Source organism: Manacus vitellinus, unplaced genomic scaffold (genome assembly GCF_001715985.3).
Source record: "Manacus vitellinus isolate BGI_N305 unplaced genomic scaffold, ASM171598v3 scaffold_1_pilon, whole genome shotgun sequence".
Lineage (NCBI taxonomy): Eukaryota > Metazoa > Chordata > Aves > Passeriformes > Pipridae > Manacus > Manacus vitellinus.
This window is the reverse complement of record NW_021939396.1, coordinates 40,502,291-40,523,132: the sequence shown is the minus strand read 5'-3', so window position 1 is coordinate 40,523,132 and position 20,842 is coordinate 40,502,291. Positions and strand designations below refer to the sequence as shown.

At 35.8% G+C, this 20,842-nt stretch overlaps 1 protein-coding gene across 2 annotated transcripts in view; it reads left to right on the top strand.

Moving 5' to 3' along the window:
* The window catches only part of SNTG1 (syntrophin gamma 1), a 335,023-nt gene that overhangs the window by 159,649 nt on the left and 154,532 nt on the right, over positions 1 to 20,842 (top strand). For both annotated transcript variants that reach the window (XM_018080350.3, XM_018080344.3), the window contains exon 2: positions 11,233 to 11,287. In XM_018080350.3, coding sequence (XP_017935839.1) covers positions 11,261 to 11,287 — 27 coding nt within the window. In that variant the 5' untranslated portion in view covers positions 11,233 to 11,260. The remainder of the gene's footprint in view (positions 1 to 11,232; positions 11,288 to 20,842) is intronic.

Here is a 20,842-nt window from a genome sequence, read left to right as displayed (position 1 = left end):
ACTGAAATAATTTTTTTTTCAGTAGGCATGTCACAAACAATGAACTTGGATAGTTCTGGTAATCTCCTGAAAAGATTTTTAAAATACAGCCCACTTAACATAACCGTGTGACTGAAAATGTAAGGAAAGTATTTCTTAATGCATCTTTGACCCTCTTTCCTCAATATTATTGCTTATGGTCAACTTACCCCTAAGATTTACATCACTTTTTCCAAGTTCAATCTTTTGTTTTCCAGGTCTCTTGGGAGGAAGGAGGAGAAAGGGCATAAAAACACCCCAAATGAAAAAAAAGTTAGGTTCTTCCATATCCTAAAATATTCTCCTTCAATTTACCAGTCATAATTAGCATAAGGAATGCTATTCATGACAAAAATTAAAAGTAACAAAATTTATCTTAGTGCACATGGATTTGACTAAGCTAGATTATTTATATAAGTTTAAAGAAATAACGTGTAATGGGGAAAAGAAAATAATTTTTAAGAAATGTTTCCATTTTCCCTACACATTTTTCTTAACTTGCTCTTCTTATTAGCAATTTGTTCCCTCTTTTGTCATGTTTTTGTCTCCCCTTTAAGTGCATTTTTCATCAGTCTTCTTGGGCTGACACTGTGTTGCTCTTATTAACTCTTCCTCTCTCTCTCTCTCTCTCTCTCTCTTTCTCTCTCTGAAATGTTCTTCCTACTTTGATTGCCTGGGAGGAAAAAGTATCCTGAAAAAGAACCCTACACCTTCCTCTAGTTCCATATTCCCACAGGATGAGGGAATGGAATCTTTAAACTATAACCTCTCTATTCCCTGAAATAGATTTTAAGTGAATAAAGGAATGGTGACCTGAAGACTGTCCTCTCCCCTACTCTCTTGCCTGAAAGATTTTGAAAATAAAAAGGAAGAGCAAGGCTCCTACTTTGCTTCAGTGACAGTGTCTGAAGTGCAGAAGTCCTTTGGTACTCTTTAGTGTACCAATATAGATGTTCATCTACTATACCTGTGACTTTTGGAGAGATCAGTAGAATTTTTTAAACTTGAGTCCCATTTGATTTCAAGACTTATGTTTAAAGTCTTTCAGATAAGTTAAACTCTATAAAATACTTGAATTAAACAAAACTATGCAAACTTAAGTCATCTTTGTGTAGACACTATGACTCAGTTTCAGTTATACAATGACAATCTAAATTTTCCACTGGAACCCACTTTAAAAAAAAAAAGTTCACATAAGAAGTAACCCATAGTGAGGTATCTTCTGGTACTCTCAGAGTTAGGCTTGAATACTTTAGAGCTGTCATTTGAGCTACTGTCTGGCTGTAATGTTCTGCCACTTTTCATCAGTTTCCAAAATATGAAGTTCCTGGGTCATGCTTCTCATTATCAATGAAACTGACTCCTGCCATTTAGGTAAATGCATAAAAAAACCTACATCCATGTTTTTGAACTCTCTTCCTCTGAGGTAGGGTGGCTGTGAGAAAATTGGCTATTAAAAATGATCCTTTACTAATTCCTGGTTCATATGTAGCCTGTTGTTTTGGAGAGTACTACTTGTCATGGACTGAATCCATATGATGGTTCATCCTAACAACTTAATGATAGAGTCAATACATTTACTGACATTGTTTAATTTTCATATTCTATACAGAAAAACAGGTGTAATACTACCATGCCTGTGGAATTTTGATCTGATTTTTGGGTACCTTTCCCTGGAGACAAGTTCTCTATGGTAGTTGCAAACCTTCATATTCCCTCTCTTGAAGGTTGTCTTCTTCTTCCTCATCCCTCAACTTGCCCATGGCCCAAAAGCTCCCTCGGTTTGATGTACCCTAACTCCTTTCTGGTGACCTACCAATTTTTAGATTCCCTTTCACATTCTTTTCACTCTACTCCTGGTAACACCTTTTCAGCATGACTTCAGCATCTTCCAGTCTGCTTGACTGTATAGTTCACATTCTCATCATCTTCTCTCATCTATATTTATTGGAGTGTGAAAGACAATCATAGAAGGAATTAGTGATATTAGTCCCACCTTTGGTATAATTACATTGCATCATGAATATGTCCATGACTTTACAGACAAAGAAAAATTCTTATGACTTTCGGTGTTTGCCATCTTGGCTTTTAATGAGCTCAAGAATGCATTAATTAAAATCTAAACTGAACAGTAGCTAATTACATAGAAAATGTGATAACCAAAATGAGTAATTACCACAAGGTGACTGATTAAATAGGGATGGCACTTTTACACTCATGCCTACCATGCACAGGTATCATTGCATGGCAACTCAGTTCTCCTGGATCAGCACATTTTAGCACTAGCTAGTGTTTATCTGAATCAACCTCAGTTTCTAAAAGTGGAGCAGATTGTCGTTGGTGATTTTTGCAACTTCCTGTGATAGACCTGTGGCAGGATTAACAACCTGCAGGGTAGGGATGTGTGGTCATCTGGGATGACCATTTCACAATCCCATTCCAATCCAACCCCAGAGAAAAGGATTTTCAGTGAGGGGTGCTGCTCTTACAGAGATATTTTGCAATTAACTGTTTCTCACTGGCTAGTTAACTTTGTTTGTTTTAATTTGACAGTACTTTAAGTGCTGTGTTTTGCTATGTGGCATATTTTGCATATCTCAAGTTCTCTTTTTATACATTTTGACAATGTACTACTGCAGGAACAGTTTGACAATAAATAAACTTGACTTGATAATAATGCAACAGCACTGCTACAAACTCCTGCTTTCTGAATTCCAGAGGAGTTAAAGAGGCTTTTGCTGCAATCATATAAAAATTCAAGTGGAAGATCTAATTATGTTGATTAATTTTGAGCCAACTTGTTGGTGTTTGTTTTCTATAAGTACTGAATTCTTCTGTATAAAAGCATCTGCTCTGAAAAAAAAAAAGGGAAATGTGGTGAAGACTATGCAAACCATGATTATGATATCTCTATTGGCTAGTATTTCTTAGATCATGCACAGTATTATTCCACCTTACTTTGCTGGCAACTGTTTGAAATAGGTTACTGGTTTCTTGATTTATTTTGGTTTGGTTTTTTTGTTTTTTGTTTTTTTTTTACCTTAACCTAAGGAAACCTCATGTTTATTGGTAGCCTTTATAAGTGACTTTGCAGATAAGGCAAGACTGTAACAGCAAGTGCAGTAAACATTGGTCTCTCTCTGTGTTGCAGCTATGCTGTCCCAGAGATGATGAAAACAATTGCATAGTTTTTAAAGGTGACCACTGGAATTGTGTGCACGCTTGTTGTCATAGGAATTCTTAGACAGGAAGGTCACTGTTGATTACAGGAACTGGGAGTTAGAAACCAAGTTGCAGTTCAGACTTTTTTCTAAAGCTGTCATACGGTCAGTTAATCACATTGATTTAAATATTTCTATGAATATGTTTTTTTCTTATTGACTTGGTTATTTATGGGAAATCTGTAAGTTCATACTTTGTAGGATGAAGAACAAAAAAAATAATGAAGAAAATCAGTGTCACAGTAAACAACAGTTTTTCTCAGAAGCAGTGCAACAGAGGTGCCTTAGTCTACCTTAAATAAGAAATCTGGGGTCTTGGTCTTATAATGGCCAATTTGTTTTGTTCTCCAGTGTTCTACTTAGGTGCTTACGATACCGTAGTGTAGTCATTTGAGTTCAATGTGTCAGCAAAGAGTTTTGTTTACCACAAGTACCTGTTTTTTTTCCATTTTGCCAGCTTGCACTGACTCAGTTTTCTCTTACAGCTTCTCAAGATGCCTCTCTGCCCATCTTCTTTGGTACCTTCCAGGGATGTTCTCCAAACCTTTTTACCTCTGATAGCTCAATTCTATTTCCAAGTTATCAACCAAGAAACTGACTAGCAGTTGCAAAACTGGTGATGATGGCAATTGCTAAGTAGAAAGCAGGCTCCAAATATCAATATAGTGTGTATAAAGATACACACTGAAAGATAGATGATGCCAGTTTTTTTCAGTGGGCTGCTCTGATTTCTGTTACCGTCTCAGTGGGAAGGAATGATAAGGTCTAGTGTCCTTCCCTGCTTCATTTGACACCTCATCCCATCAAGGTGTCTAATTCTATCTAAATTAGTCAGGAGCTTCTGCTACAAATCCAGAACAGAACTTGTAGTCACACCTATGGACATAACAGAAAACCAACTTAAAGCACTGCAGTGCTTGCTCTATTTCAAATCCATTACCAATGTATTACATTGTGATACATGACTTGATAATATAAAATAAGCAGCTTTTTGATTTTGTGAATATAAAATAGGAATATTCATTTTAATTATATGAATAATTTTTTAAAACTAATGATAAAACAGAACAAAAAATGTTTTGACCATACTCAACTAATTTCAATCCCATCAAAATGAGGAAACGTCATAATCCAATATTGGTTTAGTTATGAAATTTCAAATGAAATTTGGGGGGTTTTTTTTGTCTTGGGGCAATTTAAAATGTCTTATCATATTGTTTTCATTGAATTTAATGACATTTCTGAATTTCTCTGAGATTAGATTTTGTCCTTAACTTGTTACTTCAAGTTCTATCAACATGTGCTAGAGTTTGGAATTCAAACTGTATCATATGAGCAGAAATAATTTCATATCTATTGGGAAGTCCTGGTTTGTATTTTCATTGGTACATGGGAAAAATTTTAGTCAGTTGAGAAAATAGAAGTATGTGTTACTTTATACTCTTGTAAACTGGATGTAAAACACATTCCTATTTCTTTGATTCAGTGAATGGCATCTGTACTAAGTCTGATATTATGTCCCTTCTTCATTTAATCTGGTTTTGATTTTCACTATTCATTGCATATTATTGTTTTGATTTTTCTTAAGCAGTATTTTTACAATATATCATCATATTTTTAAAATTTCGCTGTTAATGATAATTTTTTTCATTAAGAGCTTCTGCAATTAATTCTGGACCTGACACATGTTTATATGTACTGGTATATCTTTATCAGTTGTTTATAAAGAATATGAAAATCTAAAAAAAATATTTTCTTAGGGTTTACAACCATTAATTTATTTTCTAACCTCGTACAATGGTTTTGTTTTGTTTTGTTTTTTAACTTAAGTGAAAGCAAAAGATGCAGTATAATGTCGAAAGTCTCACTGCAAATTATTAGCATTAGGCATAATCATAGTGGCATGAAATTTATATTTGAGTAAGAAAAAATTGCCTTTGCAGAGGACTACCAGTATGTCTTTTTTAAGGAAATTTTGTGTTGAGAGATAATGGAGAGAAAATGCAGACTGCACTGCTGGATAGTCCGAGAAGAACTTTTGTTTATCTTTGACACAAGGCACAGTTATTTAGGCAAAACTGAGAAATAATCTAAATCATGTCACAGTTCATGCAGCCTCCAGAGCAGTTAAGAATAAGGAGACATTTAGTACAAGCTTGGGCTCTGACATGTGCACTACCTCTCTTTGAAATCAGGTATGTAATTATTTTTAAACACATCTACTGAATCACCAGAGGGTAGCATTGGAAAAGTGAGAGACCAGACACAAGTTTTTTTTTCTAACAATGTTGTAGGCTTTGACCCAATGCCAAACTTTCATGTTCCAGTTTGCAACAGAGCATTTCACATAAAGATGTGCAGTGGCCGCCCACTGGTATTTAACATCACTGTTTTCAGATTATTCTCCTGTAATTCTACTTTTTCCTTCTGAATGATTGTGTGTTTCACTGGAGTTTTTGTTTTGTGTTTGGTTGGTTGTGGTTTTTTGTTTTGTTTTTTTTTTTTTTGGTTTGGTTTGGTTTTGGTTTTTTGTTTTTGTTTGCGGGTTTTTGTTTGTTTTTGTTTGGTTGGTTGGTTTTTGTTGTTGTTGTTTTTTTTGGTTTGGTTGGTTTTTTTTTAGTTTACCATTTCCAACAGTTTTCTTTTGCCAAGCCAGAACAGTCTGGCCTACATGCTAAGCCATTTTGTGGTTGGTTGTTCTGGGGGACACTAGATAACTGTTAATGCAAAAAGCACTGGATAAACAAACAGGAGCCCAAGATACATTCGTTCAGTTAATACTTCCTTATGGCTCACTGATTCTTGAAAAATTGATATTTATAAAGTGAGTCATTAATTTGGCTTGCATATTTAATATACTTGCCACTAAAATAATAAATTGTGACTGGCAAGTAAATACCGTACTTGTTTTAACCAAGGTAAAATGAATTAAACATTAAAAGCCTTGTTAGCTACTAATTGCCAACTTCAATTCTTTTGAAGCGTGAGCTTTGCTAAGAGCTGGACATTTTGTTAAAAAGCTTTGTCAGATGATTATTTTCCTCATTGCCAAAGAAATGCACAGGTTTGCTGATTCCAAAGTTCCTCTCAGTCCTTGCATATCAGGTAGATTGGGGTACATGCAGCTTTGGGTCCTCCACCTTTATGTGCATCCTTCTACTTAATTTAGTAAAGCTGTAATTCTGTGCATGGGATATATAGATCCCCCTTCATGTATTGAACTCTGTGAGGGAAACATGAGGATATGTTCAGATCTAGAAACTTTTCCCAACTTGCTGGGACATTTTTCAGCAAATTAGTCCAATATGTAAATTATTAAAAATCATTATGTTAACTGAACATAAGTAAATCAGTGTTCAAACAAAATATAATTCAAGTGTGCTGGAAAACCATAACTGAATAGGGGTTTATTAACCTGCAGCTACTCTACTGCTCCTTTGATTTACTGTTCTGTCTGCGTGCCTCTGACCACTCATCCAGTACCAAGCACTTTGTGGCAAGCTGAATAGAAAGACTACCTTCATGGAATTTGCATTTAAAGTAATGTTTCCTTTTATCCAAAGTATATTTTTATTTCCTGTAAAGCACAAAGGACTATGCTATATTTAAGGATTATTTCTAAGTCTACTTCCCCTATTTTTAATAGAGATGGTTTGGGGCTTAGTTTTAGTTATTGCTAAAGGCTCTGCAGAGTTAAAAATGTATGTGTGTTTAATTTCCTAATACACACAAAAATGACAGACATGATTTCCTTCAGATATCTCCACAATGTAAAGCACAAAAGATGTTAGTAAGAATGGAGATAGATCAAGGACTTGAAAAGGCAAAAATGAAATTTAGTGGTAAACTACTTCATAAGTAGTTGCTGATCTAGTATTTCTGCCTTTGAAACATGGTCTGTTTCCCAGTTAGCAGTTCAGACATTTCTCAGACAATAAGAATTTCTTGTGACTTATCTCCATCAAGTAAGACTTATACAAGCTGCAGTGATACCATATGCTGAATTAAAATGCATTTCATAATGCATAATTTCTCCATAAACTTGTTATTTGTGCATATAGTATTGTATTCTTACTTTGCCCCAGTAACCTTGAGAACTAAGCATTTCCTGATTTTCCTTCAATAGTATTTTATTTGGCTTGTGTTATTTCCAACACTTCACAAAGTGTCTCTTCTTACTGTTGTGTGCACATGGAATTTTCTTTTTGTTTGCTATCTTATTACATTAAGTATACTGGTGTATTCAGTCATGGAAGTACTTTGTGAAATTACATCTATTATACCACTGGAATATGACCTGATTTATTATAAGATCAGAGCAAAGCTCAAGTGCTCAGTGCATTATCCTAAATTAAGCTTTGTCTCTGAGGGCTGCCACAGCCTTCATTTTTACCATTATGTTTTAGCCATTGATTTCCCTTTAGAACATAAATGCCATAATAATACTGCTTGGTAAATGTTTCTTCAATATTAAGTAACCTCTTGTTCTGCCAAAGGGAGTGTCAAATTCTCTTCCCAATCTGTCTGCCACATATTACTTCCTTTGTGCATCAGAGGTAAGCTACATAAGTTTGGTAACTCAGTTGTGGAAGAAATGCAGACTGCAAATCAAGTTGAAAGGAAGGCAAGAAACTTTTCAGAGCTTGCTTGTTTGCATATCTTTTATTGCAGTGGTTCCCAGCCCTTTCAGAGACCCTCACTGCTTTTGGATCCATTCTCTCTCTTTTAGTAATACGCGCTGTTCATGCCTCCCTCTGTGCCTGCACACTCTGCTTAGTCCTGAAGCTGTTTCCTCTGCACCTCCTCCTTTCAAAGCCACAGGCATCTCCTTTCTCACCTTCCAGAGCAGTTTGTCCTAAAGCAACCTGAGGGTGGGGAGGGGCAAAAGAGAATCAAACATTGAGGCTTAATGGAGCTGTGGGCTGGTAACCAGTGGGCTGTCTAGGTGAGGCTGAAGGGAGCTCCTAGGAGAGCTGGAAAGGCGCTCAGGTGAAAGTGGCTGTGATTTGGAGATGGGGTTGCAGAGGTTAGCCAAAAGCTTATCAAGAATATCTGTAAGCAGTGGATTTCATGGTTTATAATTTTAAAGATGTTTTATTTTTTAAATTACTTAGATTTGTATTTTCTGCCTTTATTCATGTATTGTAGGAGGAGACAATGACTAATCATTGAGAAATTTTAGCAGCATAAGATGTAACATTTCTGCATGATGCATGATTTGTATTCCTGTAATTTAATTATCTTGAGTGTTTATTTGAAGTGTAAATGCTGGAAACAATGACATTTCTGAGATGATTTATGAGGTACCGCACTTTGTAATCAAACCTTCTATGTGGTGTTTGTAAAATATGAAGTGTTATAAAATTGCTGATAGTCAGAAAAAGAACATTGATAATGGGCTTAAATTCTCTGTGTGCAGCTGCAGATGAGAATTGGTAGGAAACAGAGGGAAGCAGAAGCAGTGTCAGCTATATAGCAAAGATTAGTAACTGAGATATGGTATGTCTGAGAAACATGTACAGTCTTTGCAATGAACGTGATTTTGTGTTGAGAATTGTGTAGTTCCAGCTTTACATTTTAAACAACATTTTATTAGTAAAAGTTCTTGTCAGAGATCATAAAAATAGGCCTTAAACCAGCTTTCCCAGAGAAAATTGTGTGTGACCTTTCTGTGGGTACCAGAGAAGTTATTTCAGTGTATGCATGTCAAGAGGGTATTTGTAGTATATTTTATTTTACCTATTTCTAATGTAGCATGTAGAGAGAAGAAGTATCACCAAGATTCACCATGTAGATTCTTCAAGTAGGAACAGGTAGTGAGAGACAACATTTATTATTTGTGACCTGTCTTTCTAAAGACCAAGGGCTCTGTGTGCCATAGGACAGAGAACTATCGGTCCTGCCTTTCAGAAATAATTTTAAGCATGCTAATGTTAATAGCAATGGTGTTTAAAATGTTGAGGTGTTTTAAAAGGGTTTTAAAAGGATTTAAAAAGGGTTTAAATAGGTTTTCAATAAAGAATTTGGTATTCCTGCGAAGCTTCATACTTGAAACATTGCTATGTTATTATCTGAGCAGAATTAGAAGTTATTTTAGATTATGAGCTGTATATATAATCAGTTGCAAGGCCTAGCTGTTCTTGAATGTTCTTCTATGTGATAATACAAATATTTCTGATATAAGCAAATAAATGCATAATACGTAAAAACAACAAAGAAGAAGAAAATGGAGTAATACTGAGTTTTGGAAATGACCTGGATTCGATAAGATTTAGATCAGAGTAGCTAAAAAAAGAACCGAAGTGGAATTGTCATTGACTGTGAAACCAGTTGCCCAAACCCAAACTTTTCACAACTTTTATTAATAAGGCAGAACATAACATAATATATACTTTAGACTGCAGTAGGAATTAGTGACCTGACATAATCAGGGCCTGAGAAAGGAGAGCACTGTGCAATACTTCATTTTAAAGATACGTGCTCTTACAGTTCCAGAAGGCTAAGAAGTCCTCAGAATACTTTGCTAAGGTGAGTAAAGCCTCTTTCCCACTTCAGCTTACTCAGCTGAAAAAAGAGTCATAAAGATTACAAGGAAAACACTTTGTTGCACAATGACTGTCCCACCAGAGAGAAATTCTTTGAGACAGTAATAGTGACCTTGTTTTTTACGAGCATTTCGAGAGCAGAATTACAGATATAGTTCTTTGTTGGATCTTGGTGCTCTCGTAAAGCTGATAAGGAAGGAATGACGATGGGTCCTTTTTAAATTTCTAAATTGTAACCTAACCAATCTAGGCTAGCTCTCTTAGAAATTAGTCTAGAGCACGGACTGTGAACCAGGCAGAGCTCAATAAATAGAGAACATTAACCTCATATGTGTGCATATACTTCAATTTATTAAAACTGCATCCAGAGTAGCAAAATAAATCAAGAGACTTAATGATGGGATTTTATTAAGAGACTTTGTTTTAATTATTAGGACTTAAATTTTTGTACTATGTCAGGTATAGTTTTTAAATTTTATTTTAAACCTAGGTTAATGGGACAAATTTTGTTTTGGAACTTTGAGTACTAATACAAATAATTGCAAGCACATAATTAATACAGAAGAGCAATAAAGTACTCGATGGAGAGAATTTTGTAACATGATTGTTTTTCCAGCCATTGAATGAAATTACTGTTTTGCCCAGGACTGTTTTGTGTTTCCTGAAAATGTTATTTACTGATGCATGAGTGTTTCTATTGTAGAATAAGTAGCAGGACACTGTTATTAGCCTCTGCTAACATCCTGTTCCAGTGGCTTTATCACATAAATAAATGAATGCATAAGTGTGCATTGGGATGAATACTTTGGGTAAAGGCCAGGCAAAGTAATAATCACAGGATTTGGTGTGACATTTTGCCAGCACTCACACATATTCCTGACTTTTCTAACATTTGTTTTTCAACTCATAAATATTTCTGCAAAGTAAGTACACTGTTAAATGACACTGGCTTCTGTGGAGAGCTTAGGTATATTAATAAAACGTGAGACAAAAGGTATTGGTGCTAGATGGTTTTCAACTAGGCGAGAAAAGAAAAAAACAGCATTTATTAAAAAAGAGTGTTCTGAAGAACAAAACTTAGTTGTCTCTATTTTTGTTACTTCCAAGTACACTCTTACTTTTGAAAACAAACAAACAAACAAACAAACAAAAACAAAAAGAAATTTACAACTTACAGTAAGAAAAGTAGATTTGAATACCCTGTGAAAGGGAAGAGGTGTTGATTGCAAGCTGTTGATATTCAAGGAAACCAGGTTGTGTACTATATAAGAACCAGGAACAACTTCTAACATCCTATGCTTCCTAATCCCGATGCAACTTTGATCATTTCTCCTTTTAAGATATGTCTATAACTGGACCTAACAATGAGAACTGCAACTGCTCAGCTCAGACAGATAACTTTTATGCTTTGCTTTTTCATTCTAATGAAATCTTTCTCTCCATTTTAGACAAATATCACTTGCTGTGTCATAGCACATGGATTTCAGGACTGCCTGTGAAGAGGTAGGATCAGATATTTTTCTTTTGAAACAATAGTAGAATGAAAACTCAATGAACTTTTAATCCTTTTTAGATGCAGTATTCTTTTTTTTTTAACCTTTTTTTCCTGAAATTTTAGGAATTATATAATCAACAATAAGTTATTCATCTGGTCACTTCATGGTGGCAGATAGACTTTGTAGTAGAAGATGAAAGAATTTTTCCAGGTGTATTCATTACTAGACCTCACCTCTTTCTGTTACAATGTACCTCTTTAGGCACAATGTAGGTGCAGGTAGCTATGTTTTGTGTGAGCTTTGCTCTTTATGAAGTGTTTATAGCTGAAAGCCTGTACACAAAGAAAAACATCAATGGAGTCAGAAATCTGTCTGGTGCTGCTCAGCAGAACCAAGGGGGATCTGAAAAAGTATGGGAAAAAGGTGGGTTGGGAGAGAAAAGAAGCTGTGAAGATGATCAAAATGAAAAGCAGTTCCATTTAGATTTAATGAGGTAAGAGAGTAATTTTTGCCTAAAATAGGTATAGTTTCATAATGTCAATGCAAAGTACGTCAGTCTCCCTCCACTAGAGATGAGGGAAGTGCTTTGCTTTCTGTGTTCATACTAACTTTGCCTTAAAGAAAACAAATGAAATGTATGTGTAGATGTTAAAAAGGGCATGTTATGCAGTGATTTTTTGTGAACAAGTTCTTTTAACATGGTTTTAACAACTTCAGCAATTCAGACACATCGAGAACCATTTACACCAAATTGTGTAATGATGTCAATGCATTATTATAATTAAAAATCAGGACAATTACCTATACACAGAAAACCACAAAGTGTTTAGGAAGTTAGGACTCAGAACAAGAAAACTGGCTAGAACTTCAAGTGTGAAGGGATGGGAACAGCAGTAGAACCAAGAACTAATCGCAGGTGAAACCAACTGTGATTTGAGAATCCATTGGAGTAAATCAGGGGAGAAGAGAAAATAAGCAGGCAAAAGAACATTAAATCATGATGACATTCTGAAAGGAGTAGTAGGGTCAAAAACTAATATTAAAGTGAAACTTGTCTTTGGGAAAGAATACTGTGATGCTTGTCCAGGGTGGTACATGTCAGGCTTTAATACCTCAGAAAATCCATGCACAGTCTAAATTTTATAGCAATGTATCCCAGATTATTTGCATGGAAGAAAGCATTCTTATTAGTTTTTAGGTTTGGTTTTTTGAATAGAATATTTTCGGTTGAAAGGTATCTGCAATGAGCATCAACTTTGTGACCACTTTGTGGCTGATTAAAAGTTAAAGCATGTAATTAAGGGCATTTTGGTTTAGGTTTTATGATTTCTTTTTAAATGCACTTATTCAGGAAGAGAGGCAGATATAATTTTCATAGAATTTTTTTATGTTGTTATTCTTTAAACTGTACACTAGTAGAGATTATTTAGTGGCAATTAACTTCAGCCTGTGCCCAGCAGCAGTAATGACATGGGCAGCCACACGAAGATGACTTGGCATGTGCTTCCTATCTTAGTTTTTACAGTGCAAGTACATTGACAGATCTATTTCATTCTGTATCTAGCTTCTAAGGAGGCATTGATTTCAAATGTATCTCTTTAAAAAATCAACTACTTTGTTGGAGCTTCCATGACAGACAAGGGAAGGAGAGGATGATTCCACACATCCTAAAAAAGCTTCGTAATCTGGAGGTCCTAAGAAGGCTCCTGTAGCTTTTAGATTAATAGAATTAAATGAGGTGGATTCAACCCGTTTATATGCTTTGTGTAAAATGGGCTTTGTGCTACAGGGTCAGTGGTGTCACTTCTGAGACTACGGTCTACCTCTTTCCTCCCAAACTGAAGTTTATAAAATATAGACTTTCAACCCACTTTCATCAAACTCCTATGTCTAAATAAGTTATCAGCAGCCTTATACTTGCACAGTGTAATTTTTAACTGAAACCTTAGCACTATCACTGTAATGCACAGTCTACTATGATTTTTGCTTGGGGGAGGATACAGTGAGCTGGATCTAAAAACCCACAAGAACAGAGGATGCTGCAGCTCTGTATGCCCAGGTTCAGACAGTAGTGAGGGTGAAGATGTATCCCCAATAGGCATATGCAGACAGGGCACACACATACACTACATGTATCCATATATATGGATATACTTATGTACATGACCAACCACACAGATCACGTACCAACACACAGAGCACTTACACAGACAGCGACGACTTCATCCTGTTACTCTCTCTGGCTGAGCAGGACTGAAAATATATGTCTGTGTACACTGTGGATGCCTCCAAATGTCCTTCCAGACAGTGTGCCCAGCAGCTACCCCTGAATCCCAGTTTTCATAGCCCCTTGAGGCCTCACCCTCTCTGCAGCTGCTGGTACAGACTGTCTCTCTCTCTCACATACACACACACACACACACACACACACAAAATCACCCACTATAGAATCTCTCACCCAGGAAAAAAATTGGAAAGTAATTTAAAGACAATAGGACAGACTACATAGGTCGGGCTCAGGGCATGGTCGGACAAGGACACTGACTAGAAAACTACATATGACCAACCACTTTTTTTCCCATAACTCTTTGTTTTCCCATACTTGTTCCTCCCCAAAACACTGAATCCCTTTCCCTGCCTTTGCGTCCTTCCTTAAACATCCCATGATAGCTCTGGTGCAATCCAAAACTACATCCCATGGTGTGTCCCATGCTCCCTTGTGGTGACCTCGACTCACTGCAAGAGGTGCTATGGCATTTTCTTATCATAATGGTTTTCACATTCTGACACTGGAGCTGAAGCTGTCCTGGGACAGCCCTGGCAGGGGACAGAGACTGAGTGTCCCTTTCTGAGTCAATAATTTGGCTTCCCCCCTGCCATTCTGCTCCTGGAGTCCTCTGAGCTTGTGGTAATGGGCTCTCAATAGGCTGATGGAACTGGACAGGGTGTTATTTGGACTTCGAATTGCACCATTCAAGTATTAATTAATTACTTAATGAGATTTTTCACAAGGTCAATATGAGGTGTAATCATCCATTCTATTAGGTATTTCAGTTCCCAATATGTACCTTTCAGCTATTACTTTTAATAAAATTTCCTTAATACCTTAAAATTTGCCAGATTTGTCACCAAAACTTCATCTGGTGCTTGAGCTTAGGAAAGTGATGATAGTGACAAAGGAAAATACCATTGTGGCACTGTATCCTTAATTAACTTGTGATTCTATTCCATCTTGGCACATCTTTGGCAATAGTTTAGTCACTCCAAGCCACAAAGATTTTGATATTATTTTATTTATTTCAACTATTGACATGAAACATAAGGTAGCTGTACACTTTGCTCGAGGTAATTTTGTTTAATTTATTAACTAGTCGGTACATTTAAACTTTCAGGCTTCTGTCCCCTCCATCTCCTACTGTATCAAATTGTCAATCATACTACATATCTTGGAAAAATATCTCTGGTCTTCTATGCCAAAATAGTTACTGAACAGTTTTGGATAATGGCGATAAAAGCTGTCATGAAGCATCTGGACTATTTGATATTCCTCTTCTTCCCCTTTTTGTTTCCTTTCATCTGAGTATCTTATCACCCTTCCCAGTGCTGTAACAACCACCACTGTAGAACTGAGATTGCTCTCCCAAAATGACAACTGGAGCTCAGATTCTTGTTGATACTTCCATCCTTACTAGTGGCAGTAAATGATTTGAGCTGTGTTCTGATTAGCATAAAACCAAAATATTCCACATAGATACACTGAGGCGAAAGCACGGCTTTTAGTGTTCATGACATAGTCAATTTTTTTTCATTCATTCTAAATATCTGCTGCTCTAGTGCATTGGGTGTCCCTGAGGGAATCTTAGTTCTTCCACAGTACTGATGCTCTCATGCCTCCCTTATTTTTTGTGGTGTCTACTAGTGGGATTTGGACACTGAAATGGTCTTGTGTGCTTGTAGGTACCTGCATGTGCACTTTGTGCCCAAGTTCCTTCTGCAGGTCTGAATGGTACAGTCAGTGCTATTATAGAGCTTAAACACATATATGTAGACAGATAGAGTTTCTTGTCAATCTAAAGATGATTCCTATGGTCCTAATAATTACTTTCTCCCCTAAGCATCTTATCTTTAGGCTGTGCTGCCTTTCAAGGCATTGTAAAGTAGTTTTATTCTGCAAAAAAATACCTTCTATGCTAGACAATTTAAAAGGCACTACAGAAAGAGGAGGCCTTACACACATACACACATTTTCTTTTAAGGAAAACTATCTGGTATCTAAGGAGGGGAAAATTATATTTTTTTGGTGGATTCTCCACGTGTTAGTTGTGGGAAGTTTTTCACTGTTTCATATTTGATTATTCTATATTCCATGCTCTTTCCCTCACTGATCAGCAAATGTACCAATTTTACTTTTTCTTGTACTTAACAATTTCTAAACCATAAGACTAACCACTTCCTCTTTTACCCTTTATCCTGAGCTTTCTGAACTTTACAAGGGTATAAATCATGAAGTCACGGGGTTCTTTAAATGCTCTCCTGTACTTGCTTGACCTTATTCTATATTCTGAAAACTATCTCTTGGAAGATAACCTCAGTCTCTGACATAATACTGTCTTCTGCGGTGAAAGTACCCTTCTGATGAAATTGCAGACTTGGGATGATTATAATGCATAAGGACATTTTCCCCAGGATACTTTTTAATGTTTTTTTTAAGTTCATATTTTCCATGCACTTTAAGAACAAGCTGCATGAACAGCTTTCTAACTTTTCTAATTTTCTAACTTTTGATATCTCATTCTTTACTTCTAATAGCTTGGCTTTTTTTTTTTTTCCCCTGAATATAACATCAAACTTATTTAAGTTAATAAATGCCCCATTTATTTTCATGCTTAAAATCTATTAATCTATTTTCACAGTACTGTCCATTGTTTGTTTGAAGGATTAGTTTGAATTGGTAAACTTTTTGTGTTTCCTCTGCTTTATGAATTCTATGAATATTCTTGGTGACTTCACAAACCTTATAATTTGATACATTTTGCTAATCAGAGGTTTAGTGACTTCTGTTTCAACATCCATCTAGTTGCTTGGTTTTTTGGTGTTTTTTCTTTCTTTCCACAGAATGTGTTTTAATTTTTAAGCCATATTTTGACTTCCTCCTGGCTTTCTTCCCTAAAGCCTGTTACACACATTTTTTGTCCATGTCTAGTCACCTTTATGCTATTTTATGATTTACACATTTCAACCTGAGCTGCTGTTTTCCTTTGTTTATAAATCCTATTAGATAGCAATACTGGGATTTTTAAAACCTCGGGTTTCTGGGATTTTTCTAAAAATGAAATTTCAACTCATAATTTAATCCCAAAATAACAAGATGGAAAATGACTGGTAATTACAATGCCTGTTAGAGTGTCATATACTGGGAGAAGTAAATTTGAGGAAATGTGCATGTTCTCATAATAACCTTTAATTTTATGTAATCTTACCTCTTAACCTCAACTCTCTAGTCCCAGTAAGCTCATTGGTAATTCAGAAATCAAAGTGGTGTCCTTATAGGGTCAGAAAATGAAAGTTTTTGCTCTAATAAAAAGTACCTTAGTTCAGTAAGAAACTCATATATATATACTTACATAAATATATATATATATTTCCAAATGCCTAATTTACACATTGAATTACAGACTGTGTGAAACAAGGACTTTCTCTAGGAGACTTTATTCATTCAAGAAAATCACTTGTGAAGAATACCACAGTCAAACACCTGGCAAATACTTGACAAATTAAATAAAAATAAGTTCAAGTACAAATTCAGAATTTTTCTGCGGTTCTTTCAGATTGGAGTGTACAATCCATATGCAGGAATGGACTTGCTGTCCTTTCGATTGGAAAATGTTGATATCTGATAGAAGAGGCTCTGAATGACAAGCTGAACACATCCCAGTGTGTCTGGGCTACATTCCAATTTTTGACAATATAAGTACTTTTCACTTAATCTAGCAACACCTCCACAAAATGTGTAGCTGGACCATTTTAAAAACATCCTTTATGTGGTTCTGACACATATTCCTACCTCTTGAATCCATTGCCATTACTTTCTTAATACTCTGATTCAATTGCTTTTTTTTATTCTTATACTTGTGATTATAAAGCAGTGACAGGCATATCTCCAAATACTCAGGGGTCAGCCTCAGTTCAAATAAGCATCCAAAAGGGTAGATATTAATCTGAAGGAACTACATACACTTTTAAGATAGTCTCTGAAACCCATTCTCCTTACTGGTATCAGGTTTTTGATAGTAGAAATAAATTTCAGGACTTAAAACTGAGTTGAAGAGGTTTAGTTTATTTTAGGACATATCGGTAAAAAGAAACTAAAAATCCAGGTCACCTTGCATAGAAAATGTGCTGAGATTTTTTTTCCTATCTTCCTTTCTTCAACTAGTTCGTGGACTGAACTATTCTGAGATATCTGTTTAAGTCTTCCTACTGCTGTGAAAATAAAGGAGCAAAGCTAAATAAATTGTTTTATTAATGTAAGGCAAAAGACAAATTAAATAGTATAGATGAAAAGATATCTATGTCTTGAAAACTAATTATGACTATTTAAAATTGCCTGAAATGCTAAGTCTCCTCTAGAACAACACAGAAAATGTTTTAGAATTTTTTTTGTCATAAATGACAAGAAAAAAAAAAATTCTTCAACAGAAAAATCTTCCAGCAGACTTATTTACACCAAAAAAAATTTTAAAAAAATTGTTACATAGGAAGTTGACTTGTAAATCAACAGATAACTTTAAAGATGTTTTTTCTACAGTATTTATTTTGATATGTGTTTGGTAGAGACTGCTGCTAGCATAAATGTATAAAGTGCAGTTTTCATTTTTGTTTCCTCTGAAATTAATTCTTAAATATTTGTTAAGGCCATATATATTGCACTAAGCTGTCTTTAGTATGTAAAAATTTCTAAATTCCTTTTAGAAAAGTTATTAGGGCCAGATCTTATACACAGCACATATGGACAATGTACTGTAAGTCAGGGTATAATTGGAAAAGATTTTTAAATGGCCTTTTTTCACTGCCTTGTTGCTAATAATGATCAGAGTGTAACCATATCATTTAGAGAAGCAGTCTACCCTAAGGGTTCTGCCTGTACTGTTCTCTAACAGTGACCTTAAGCAGAAAGTTCACCACAGATTGGTGTGGCAAAGCAAAGGGGGATCAGTTTTCAGCCCCTCTTGTACTTATATTAGTTCAGGAACTGTAAGCAGTTCCAAGAACATCAGCTCTTGCCACATCAGTGTTCTTGTCTAACTCAGTTTAAAAGGATATAGAACGAGATGGCAGAGGCAGCATTGTGCAGGTGCAAAATTCACCGCATCTGTTACTTAGGTGCCTCTACCTTTCTTCATCACTGCTTTTGCTTGAAGTCACAGGCTCTTCTCCCATATGGAAACTCTTTTTTTTCCCCTGCTTTATATTGCTTTATATTGCTTCCCTATGCCTTCCTTAACACACCTCAAACACTCTTGTTTTCTTCCCGTCAGGTGCCAAACTCTATATATAAGGCAATGTTCTTGGTGATTCAGGCTTAAAGATACAGTCAGGTTGTATTAACTTAACAAACTGTTATCAGCTGAACTGTGCTTCTCTATCCATGTCTGCTGTAAGGTAATGCAGTGTATCACACACTTGAACACAAGGGGATGTCTTGCATGACCTCACACTGACGGTGACAGTCACTCAGCTGATGTGCCCTATGCTGTTTTATTGCTGCAAGCCAGGGGTAGGGCCCTCTATTAGTGAAACAGAGAAGGCTTGAAGGGAAGAATTTTAGCACACCCCCACAGGGAGTGTCTTAAAAATTAGTACCAGGAACAAAAGCTAACACCAGCCATAGCCCTGCATCCCCACACCACACACACACACACACACACACACACACACTCTCATCTAAGCTCTTCAAGAGTAAGAGAGGGCAGGGGTATAGGCTAGTCAGTTGGTGTCCTTTCAATGAGAATAGTTTTGCTGGGGTCACATGAATGAAAATTGTGATGTGCAGAGCAATTTACATGAAATTATATATACAGTTTGTCTTCCCTAAGTTCCAGCTCTGGATAAGGATTCAGGAGCTGATATCTTTATTTGATCCAGTTTATGGGATGCTTTGAAGGGGTTGGGCGAGAGCAGAAAAAAAAATAAATTTCAGCAGACAAAAATTAAACCAAATAATTAAATCCCAGTCTTTGTTAACAAGGTCTTTTTTTGAAGCTACCTAATGAAACTGCACTACATTCTTCTCCTTTACGTGGTTGTTAATGCTGCTTTCAGATAAGAGAGGGAAGGAGGTAGTATAATGTAAGATTTAATTTTGAACTGTATCGTAAACCAGCTTTCATAAAGCCCAACGACAGTGAAGTGGTTCATTACATTTTAGAGTGTCTGATGTAAATAAGGTCCCTGAGTGTGTGTGATCAGTCTTTCCAAGGGCCAAAATATTTTACTGTTCCCAAGCTTGATTTCCTTGTTCAGACTGAAAAAGCTCAGCCCACATGCATTTAGAAACTGACTTGAAATTTAATTTTATTCTAATGGCTAACTGTGTCTGCTATGGTTATCTGACTCTAATTCCCCCAAAGAAGCCACTCTGCTTTTGTAGAAACACTCTGGAAATTTTATAAGGTTATTGACCAAATCAGAAATGTGCAGTCAAGTAAGTCAGAGTTGCTATACTCAGTGTATGAGACGCAGAATTTATTCTATTACCAGTTATCCAAGGAGGAGGAAAGACACATTTACAAACTTCTGCATAAGACATTATATAAGTGGTAACTAGCCCCTTTTATTTGACCATAGTTATTTACAGCCCACATTGTTCAACTACCATTGTCACTTACTGCTTACTTCACAACTCTGTGGAGCAAGGAGGCATCTTAGTTTGTAAAGCAGAAGTTACAAGGATAGAACCATTCTGTCTTTATTTTAATATTGTAACATTTTTATGTATGAGAGGGCATTTTTCAGTGGTATTGAAAACCAAACTCCTTTTGTGATCCATTTATTTTGTCTGTGCATGTCAAACAGTTTCTCTCTCATTCTGTTTACAAACAAAAAAAAAGATACCTTAATATTAAAAAAGGGTGTATGATGACTTTTGACCAGAGCTTTCACTGACCCCAGTGTGATTTCAATGCATAAAATTCTTAATTTTTATTTCTTCTTATTTAGTTTAAAAAGAATAAAAACAAGTCAGACCACTTTCAAAATCGTAGCTGAGTTATACACATTTGCTCCTGGCATCCAAGGAAAAACGATTCCAAAGTTTGAGTGTTCAGTATGGAGTAGAAGTGACAGAACAGTTTGTCAGTGGAGAACATTGTATAGAGCTATTTAAAGGTTGTCCTCAACCTTTCCACCTCTTTTAAAGCCTCATGAGACAGATTTAAACTTCTCTTCAGCCAGTTGCCTACTGTCAGTTCCATATTTGTGTTTGTTCTCTCCATGCTATGGATGTAAAGTATCAGAGCACATTATGGGGAGATCTTCCAAATCCTCTTTTAAACTCTTGTCT